A 9,694-nucleotide genomic window follows, 5' to 3' on the forward strand; every position below is an offset into this window, starting at 1 on the left:
CACCGCCCTCACGGAGGTCCACCCATTCACCACCCTCACTGCCCTCAGGGGAGGTCCACCCATTCACCGCCCTCACTGCTCTCAAGGGAGGTCCACCCATTCACCACCCTCACTGCCTTCATTGAGGTCCACCCATTCACCACCCTCACTGCCATCATTGAGGTCCACCTATTCACCACCCTCACTGCCCTCATTGAGGTCTACCCATTCACCACCCTCACTGCTCTCATGGAGGTCCACCCATTCACCGCCCTCACTGCCCTCAGGGGAGGTCCACCCATTCACCACCCTCACTGCCTTCATTGAGGTCCACCCATTCACCGCCCTCACTGCCCTCATTGAGGTCCACCCATTCACCACCCTCACTGCCTTTATTGAGGTCCACTCATTCACCGCCCTCACTGCCCTCATTGAGGTCTACCCATTAACCACCCTCACTGCCTTCATTGAGATCCACCCATTCACCACCCTCACTGCCTTCATTGAGGTCCACCCATTCACCACCCTCACTACCCTCACTGCCCTCATTGAGGTCCACCCATTCACCACCCTCACTGCTTTCCTTGAGGTTCACCCATTCACTGCCCTCACTGCCCTCATTGAGGTCTACCCATTAACCACCCTCACTGCCTTCATTGAGGTCCACCCATTCACTGCCCTCACTGACCTCACGGAGGTCCACCCATTCACCACCCTCACTGCCTTCATTGAGGTCCACCTACTCACCACCCTCACTGCCTTTATTGAGGTCCACCCATTCACTTCCCTCACTGACCTCACGGAGGTCCACCCATTCACTGCACTCACTGCCCTCATTGAGGTCTACCCATTCACCACCCTCACTGTCCTCAGGGGAGGTCCACCCATTCACTACCCTCACCGTCCTCAGGGGAGGTCCACCCATTCACTACCCTCACTGTCCTCAGGGGAGGTCCACCCATTCACTACCCTCACTGTCCTCAGGGGAGGTCCACCCATTAACCACCCTCACTGCCCTCATGGGAGGTCCACCCATTCACCTCCCTCACTGCCCTCAGGGGAGGTTCACCCATTCACCGCCCTCATGGGAGGTCCACCCATTCACCACCCTCACTGCCCTCAGGGGAGGTCCACCCATTCCCCACCCTCACTGCCCTCAGGGGAGGTTCACCCATTCACCACCCTCACTGTCCTCATTGAGGTCCACCCATTCACCTCCGTCACTGCCCTCAGGGGAGGTCCACCCATTCACCTCCCTCACTGCCCTCACGGGAGATCCATCCATTCACCGCCCTCACTGCCCACAGGGGAGGTCCACCCATTTACCGCCCTCACTGCCCTCATTGAGGTCTACCCATTCACCACCCTCACTGCTCTCATGGAGGTCCACCCATTCACCACCCTCACTGCCTTCATTGAGGTCCACCCATTCACCACCCTCACTGCCTTCATTGAGGTCCACCCATTCACCGCCCTCATTGAGGTCCACCCATTCACCACCCTCACTGCCTTCATTGAGGTCCACCCATTCACCACCCTCACTGCCTTCATTGAGGTCCACCCATTCACCACCCTCACTGCCTTCATTGAGGTCTACCCATTCACAGCCCTCACTGACCTCACGGAGGTCCACCCATTCACCGCCCTCACTGCCCTCAGGGAGGTCCACCCATTCACCACCCTCACTGCCTTCATTGAGGTCCACCCATTCAGCGCCCTCACTGCCTTCATTGAGGGCCACCCATTCACCATCCTCACTGCCCTCATTGAGGTCTACCCATTAACCACCCTCACTGCCTTCATTGAGGTCCACCCATTCACCACCCTCCGTGCCCTCAGGGGAGGTCCACCCATTCACCACCCTCACTGCCTTCATTGAGATCCACCCATTCACCACCCTCACTGCCTTCAATGAGGTCCACAAATTCACCACCCTCACTACCCTCATTGCCCTCATTGAGGTCCACCCATTCACCACCCTCACTACCCTCACTGCTTTCATTGAGGTTCACCCATTCACTGCCCTCACTGCCCTCATTGAGGTCTACCCATTAACCACCCTCACTGCCTTCATTGAGGTCCACCCATTCACTGCCCTCACTGACCTCACGGAGGTCCACCCATTCACCACCCTCACTGCCTTCATTGAGGTCCACCTACTCACCACCCTCACTGCCTTTATTGAGGTCCACCCATTCACTGCCCTCACTGACCTCACGGAGGTCCACCCATTCACTGCACTCACTGCCCTCATTGAGGTCTACCCATTAACCACCCTCACTGCCTTCATTGAGGTGCACCCATTCACCACCCTCACTGTCCTCAGGGGAGGTCCACCCATTCACCACCCTCACTGTCCTCAGGGGAGGTCCACCCATTCACCCCCTCACTGTCCTCAGGGGAGGTCCACCCATTCACCACCCTCACTGCCTTTATTGAGGTCCACCCATTCACCACCCTCACTGCCCTCAGGGGAGGTCCACCCATTCACCACCCTCACTGTCTTCATTGAGGTCCACCCATTCACCACCCTCACTGCCCTCAGGGGAGGTCCACCCATTCACCACCCTCACTGCCTTCATTGAGGTCCACCCATTCACCGCCCTCACTGCTCTCATGGGAGGTCCACCCATTCACCGCCCTCACTGCCCTCACGGAGGTCCACCCATTCACCACCCTCACTGCCCTCAGGGGAGGTCCACCCATTCACCGCCCTCACTGCTCTCATGGGAGGTCCACCCATTCACCGCCCTCACTGCCCTCACGGAGGTCCACCCATTCACCACCCTCACTGCCCTCAGGGGAGGTCCACCCATTCACCGCCCTCACTGCTCTCAAGGGAGGTCCACCCATTCACCACCCTCACTGCCTTCATTGAGGTCCACCCATTCACCACCCTCACTGCCATCATTGAGGTCCACCCATTCACCGCCCTCACTGCCCTCATTGAGGTCTACCCATTCACCGCCCTCACTGCCCTCATTGAGGTCTACCCATTCACCGCCCTCACTGCCCTCATTGAGGTCCACCCATTCACCGCCCTCACTGCCCTCATTGAGGTCTACCCATTCACCGCCCTCACTGCCCTCATTGAGGTCTACCCATTCACCACCCTCACTGCCTTCATTGAGATCCACCCATTCACCGCCCTCACTGCCCTCAGGAGAGGTCCACTCATTCACCACCCTCACTGCCCTCACTGTGCTCACTTTACACTCCGATCCCTGCTCCTCCCCCTTACGGTTGCACAGATATAAGAGTCTGGCGCCTCGACGCCGAGTCTCGGCGCTCGCTCGGGTCTCAGTATCTCGCCCCCCCCCCCCTTTACCTCCTGAAGATGATCTGCCCGGCGGTGGCCATGCTCAGCTGCCGAGGTAGCTCAGTGGACAAAGCGCCCACCTTCCGCCCGGGCGAGGCGCGAGGGTCAGAGGCAGAGCTCCAGTCTGTCTGTCTGTCTGTCCCGATAGGAGGACGGTCCCTGTGCCCGGAGCTCAGAGTTAGAGGCAGGTGTGTCCGGAAGGGGAGATCCCTCCAGCCTCAGGGCGCTACACAGGGAGGGGGTGCGGCCTCAGGGCGCTATAGGACAGACAGGGAGGGGGTGCGGCCTCAGGGCGCTATAGGACAGACAGGGAGGGGGTGCGGCCTCAGGGCGCTATAGGACAGACAGGGAGGGGGTGCGGCCTCAGGGCGCTATAGGACAGACAGGGAGGGGGGGCGGCCTCAGGTGAGGCCTCACCCCGGTGAGCACCGGAGCGGCGACAGCACATTCTTGAATCAGAGCGAGGCGCTGGGGCATTCCTCCATCCATTCATCCGTCACTGTCAGGACTGACAGACACACCCTCCGCCGGTCTTGGCCCCACCCGAAAGGGACAGTGCAACCTGAGCAGAGGAGCCGCCGAGAGCTGCCCCTGCATTGTAAGGCCTCTCGACTGAGGTGCAGCCTGACAGGTTATGTCTGTGTTGTTTTTTATTAGCTAGCAAGGACGCCAGGCTATTGCCCACAATAATGTTCCTTAAAATAACATCATACTCTGAGGCACATAGGGGGTTCCCGACCCATCAACAACCGAGTAAATGGGCAAGTTTAAAAAAGAGCTCAAAGTTGCAGGTGAATTTACAGTTTCTATAAGATGCCTATATAAATAAGATAACATTTTTGTATTTTGGCATTTGCTGTGGTTCCTGCCACTCTTCTTTTGTAGTAACACTATTCTGAGTTTTCTAGACTAGTGCTACCTCACATTGGAGACTGCCTCCTAAACATTTTCACCATCACTGGCACTCTTAACTTCCAACCAGAATCTGGACATGAAGAACCACTCCCATTGTACTTAGCTCGATGTGGTAAGACCAAGAAATGGGGTCCAACTCAGGAGCTATGTCGACGTAAACGCTTTACCTTCCTTCATAACCTCCACGTGAAAATCCCACATTCATATCATCACAAAAAATCCTCATTCATATATCGTTCCTCCACTTAGGCTAGTTGAGACTGTTTTACTCAACATACCCCCAGATGCATCAACAACCCAATTTGCGATTCCTTAATAGCGAAAAATACTGATTTGCTATCAAGCAATTGCAAACTGCAATGCATCAAGAAATCACTTAAAAAATAGCGATTCCTTGGAATTCCTTAATTGCAACTCGCAAATTGCGAGTCGCAATTAAGGAATACCTCCCCATTCATTCCTATGGGCCTAGAGGCCCATAGGAAGGAATGGGAAGACAATCTCAATTTGCGAATCGCAATTAGCGATTCGCAAATTGAGATTGCGATTTCAAGGGTGCAGGGGTGTCCAAAGGACACCCTGTTGTACCCCCTGAAATTGATCTGTGCACATATGTTGCGCACACACATGCCCTTAGGGCATGTGTGTGCGCAACATGGAGTGCATTTTAGTTTTTGCAAATTACCATGAAGTTGTACTTCATGATAATTTGCGTGCCCTATTAGCGAATTCACTATTTTAAAAACTTTCATGCATTGCTTTTAAGGAATCTCAATTTGAGATTCCTTAAATGCAAATAATCGCAATTTAGCGATTTCTAAAATTGCGATTTTTGCATTTGGGATGATGCATCCCAAATGCAAAAATACCGCTCGCAAAGGGGCAGATTCTGAGAATCTGCCCCTTTGTGAGCGGATTTTTGTTTGATGCATCTGGGCCATGGTCTTCTGCAAGCCGCCATACCTACAGACAATCCACTGTTATGGGTAAATGATAGGCCTGGGTGAAATTTTAATTATGCCAGAGTAAATTCAGTAATTACGCATTATTCTTGTGATTCTAAAGTACTGAAATTAATTAGTTAGGTCATTACGCCAGCTTGGGTAATTAAGAGTAATTTGGGGCAATCTTTTCTACTCTCTTCCTAGACCTACTCCCTGGAGGCTCACGCATCAGTTGTGGCTGGTGCAGGTAAGCGCGATAGGGCGGTGGAGTTGTGCGGGGGAACAGAATAGTTATCATTTATTTATTTAATTTGACCTATTCTGTCGTCTATCGACTTCCCCGCCCTGCCGCCCCCCCCCCCAACGCACTTACCTGCACCGGCCGCCGCTGCATTTACATGCACTGTAATGCTGCCAGTTCACTGTGCAGCTGGAGACAGGTCCATTTGATCACCACAAAGTCTGTCAGCCAACATTGCTCTTAAGTAAAATAGGCAAGATCATTCAGTTTTTATTAGTTCTATTTTTTTAAACATAAGCCTGACATGTGTCCTAAATCCCAACTCAGGGCTCAGGTCTTAAAAAAACAAGTGGGGGGGCTAATAAGAATAAGCATTGTGCATTGGTGTCACTGATATCACAGAAAGGGATGTTTTCACCTCAATTGCTTTGGTAACGCTCAACAATTTGAGAAGGTGCAAAACCAAGTCTGGGACTGAGTGGCTCACTTCCTGTAGGAGAGTAGGGTCTGCTATCCTATGGTCACTCCAAATTTTTGCTTTTTGCTTCACTGGTTTTCGACTACTGAGGCTGTGGGCCTGCTAACCCGACCCCCAGCCTGCTGTTCTCTCTCTAAATTAATGATACATGTGCTATAGGCACATACCACAATTGGAAATGGACTCCTTGTCAGCCCCTGTACCATGCACTATAGGTGCTCAGGGCATAGGTGCCACCAAGGCCTACCAGGGGCTGCAGCATATCTTTTGCCACCCCTGGCTGGTTCTTAAATTGACACAACTGGCTGATCACTCAGCTGGGGCAAGGTGGTGTAATTACCCCTTGCTTAGATATAGTATACCTATATCTAAACCTATATCTGGACACATATAAACCTGTGAGCCACTCCTATGGAAGGCCTCATCAATCCTGGAGGCAGAGTGCGTGGTTTAATGTGAGATGGAGCTCTAGCATGAGCTGAGCCTGTCTGCAGCCGTCGGGACCAACTGCCTAAGCTGTTTCAGGATAATGCCATACCATATACTCTTAAGTGCATTATAATCCTCGCGGTTATATAGCAACTTTGGTTTGGCTTTATCAAAACATGTCGTTTAAGGTGTCATACGATTTGGAATACTATCCCCTCGCCAGTTCTGGCGACGGGGATAGCATTCCACCCCTCTAGAGGGAGAAGACATGTTACTTTACTGAAATGCGGTTAATTTCTAATAGGACCTCAGATCCACAAAATGGATGCTTCTGCCATAGACACAAGTCTGACCCCCTGAAGCTGACCGAAACTCAGCCAAGGGGGCCTGGACAAAGGGTTTCCTGTCGCAGGAGGGTGTCACACCCCCCCAGACAGGAGATAGTGGATTGTAGCAGGGAGGTTTGAAAGAAACCAGACACTGCTTGGGGCGCACAAGGCTGCCCCTTGCATAATCCGGCCAAACCGGTTCTGGGGCACCCCAGCCCCCGACCCAGCGCGGCCTGGATCAAAGGAAAGGGGTGTAACCACCCCCTTCCTGGGTCCCACCCATAGGAGGGGACCTAGCAGGTAATCCAGCCCCCTAGATTGGTATAAGAATGGGAGCAGTTTCAAAGCACTTCAGATTATCCTGATGAAACATAAGAAACGAAACTCTGGACCCTTCGACATCCTACTCAACGTAGAAGACTGAAGAATCTCCCTTGTGGTCAAGGAGTGACCACCCTGTGCAAACAGGCACCATCCAGCCCTCGACGTCTGCTTTGTTGCAGTTCCCGCCAGAACTCGAGCGACAGAGATCGACGAGATCAAGCTTGCCTGCCTTCTTACAGCCCGATCCACAGTCCCTGCAGAGCTGAGACCCGTGGAGGCGACCGGAAGCGTGGGGCACGCCATCTTGGAAAGACCACGAGACGCTTACCGTACGGCCCACGAGTGACCCTCGAAGCTGTACACCGGGGTTTGAGAAGCCTCAACCCTGAGCCACTCTTGCACAGAAGTTCACCCCCTACACTCGACGAGTGCTGCGTGGGGCCCTTGTGCTTCTTTTGGCTCAACGCGTTGACCCGGTCCCTTGCCAGCCGGCTTGTGGCCCCTGTGCCAACGAAACTTGAAATACAACTTGTGATTCTGGTTGCTCCAGATCTGCACCAGCTCCCCTGAAAAGGAGCCCCCACTCTGACCCTCCTGGTTTGAGTGAGAAGTAATCTTCCAGTTCCGCGTGGATTGCTTTTGCCAAGTGTTGTTTGCTCCAATCTTGAAGCCGACAGCGCCGACGGCGAGAGCCTGCATGGGACAGATCGTGACCTGCTCCTGGACGTCGCAGATGCCCCAGAGCCCACGTGACAGCGGAGAGAAGCACCGCGACAGCGACCTGATTGCGCCCGACATTGCCTGGTTCCGTCCTGGTTCCACCCTGGTCACTGCTGAGTGACCCAGACTCTGTCCCCTCTGCTTTCAGGTACTTTTCGACTTCGATCCACCCTTGGATCCCACCGGACACTTCTCCTTCACAGCGCCTGCAGCCTCTTCAGCTTCAAGCACCAAGAACCAGCGTGACGAAACCCGACACTACTTCGACCTGTGCACCCGCTTCCTGTGGGTGAGGTAACATTGCAACGCCGGTGTTCCCACACTGGTACACACCTCTAGGGTCTGTGTCTTAAGTTTTGTCTTTCTAGGTTCAACGGAAGTGTCCAAAAACTCTCTTTGTGTAACTTTTACGCACCATTGACTAACATTGGTGCATGCGAGCGCTTTCAGCGCTGCACCTGAATCCCGCGGGCTTTTCCCGACTTCAGCATTGCTTGTCCCGACTGCTCCTAGCGATTCCCTAGGCCCTAGGCCTAACCACTGTTTGATTGGTATCTCTTATACCACTTGTTTAGTATATGGTCTGAGTGGCCTCTCGCCCTCATCCATAATTGTGCAACTTTGTATGTTATACTGTGCTTTTGATTTAACGCTTGTGCCCCTTTATTCATAAAGAGTACTGGGGATTATTCTTAGAAATAAATACATATATTTTTATAATATATACTTGTGTGGTGTCCTTTCATTTGATATTACAGGATTGTGATTGGTAAAACAGCTCGCTTAACACGACCTCTTGAGTTAAGCCTTTAAGGCTGCTTAGTCTATGCTACCATTAAGATAGCTTGTCTACAAGGTTGACTTACAACCAGACACCATAAGGGGTTATTTGGACTGATACAAGGTGGTTCCAGAATTGGAAACATCATATATCAGGCCAACTTCTCACACTTCCATTCAAAATGTTTATGAAGACGTTGGTCGGTATTTACCTGACTTGAGGGTACTTACTTAGTAGGTGACGGGGCTGCTCAAGAGAACACTGTTCCATTATGACTCAACTACATAAGTAAAACCCTAGTTAAAACAATACGCGCACACTTTATCTTGGACATTTTTTATTTAAACTGTCTAATAAGCTTCCTTCATTTAACCACACCCACTCACAAACCTGCAGTTTACTAAGCACTCTTACTGTGTTTAACATTATTTACCGGATATGGCCTGGGATATCCGAAAGGCGGTCGATTATGAGGTGTACCAGATTCCAGAAATTTCTGTCAGGTGGTGGGGGGGCCAGACTTAGAAAAAAATTCAGCTTGGGGGGCTCAACCTAAAAAAGTTTGAAGACCTCTGCCCTAGAGCAACAGTGACTCTGTCACTGAGGTCACAGGACCCCTGAGAAGAGCTGGCTCTAGGGCGGTGCGACTGGTGTGACCGCAACGGGCGCTGACTTTCAGTGGGGGCGGAGTATATTATGGTTTTAAAAGCACTTGCTGCCTCCTTCCTGGTCACCAGCTATTTTCAGCAATAATAAAAATGTCATGATAACTCTGATGAACTTCTTCCTAGAGCGAGATCAGAGATTTGTCTAGTGGAAGTTTTGACTCATGGAAAGATAGCGCAGAGGGTTAAGGTGCCTGCTGCTAAGAAAATGTACCAGGCCCATCACAAAGTGCAAATATTGTAAATAGGTCAGTGGGTTACTGCTTTTGTCAGTGAGATCCTTTTGGTACTTGCAGTTTATAAGTTAAAATCCTAACAAAGAACAGTGAGCTATTAACTTTCATCTAAGAGATGCATACAAACTGCAAGGTATAAACTAGAGCGTTATGGTTTTTTCCCTAAGCCTTTGATTATCCTAATGTTGCAAAAAGTGTTATTTTTTATACAAATCAATAATGATTTTTAAAGAGAACCCCCAATCATGGTATTAAGTTTTAAATTCTAAGTTTGTGTTTCTCCAGGCCAATCACTATTAAACTATACTGTCTACTAGTATGGTTATCATGTGAC

General features: G+C 51.5%; 1 protein-coding gene across 1 annotated transcript in view; it reads right to left on the reverse strand.

Moving 5' to 3' along the window:
• Positions 1-3,748, reverse strand: part of VTCN1 (V-set domain containing T cell activation inhibitor 1) — a 167,934-nt gene extending 164,186 nt beyond the window's left edge. Inside the window, exon 1 of the mRNA XM_078655874.1 lies at positions 3,308-3,748. Within this exon, the coding sequence (XP_078512000.1) occupies positions 3,308-3,339 (32 nt within the window). The 5' untranslated portion in view covers positions 3,340-3,748. The remainder of the gene's footprint in view (positions 1-3,307) is intronic.
• Positions 3,749-9,694: the final 5,946 nt, after the last annotated feature.

The sequence above is a fragment of the Lissotriton helveticus genome, chromosome 8 (genome assembly GCF_964261635.1).
Source record: "Lissotriton helveticus chromosome 8, aLisHel1.1, whole genome shotgun sequence".
NCBI lineage: Eukaryota > Metazoa > Chordata > Amphibia > Caudata > Salamandridae > Lissotriton > Lissotriton helveticus.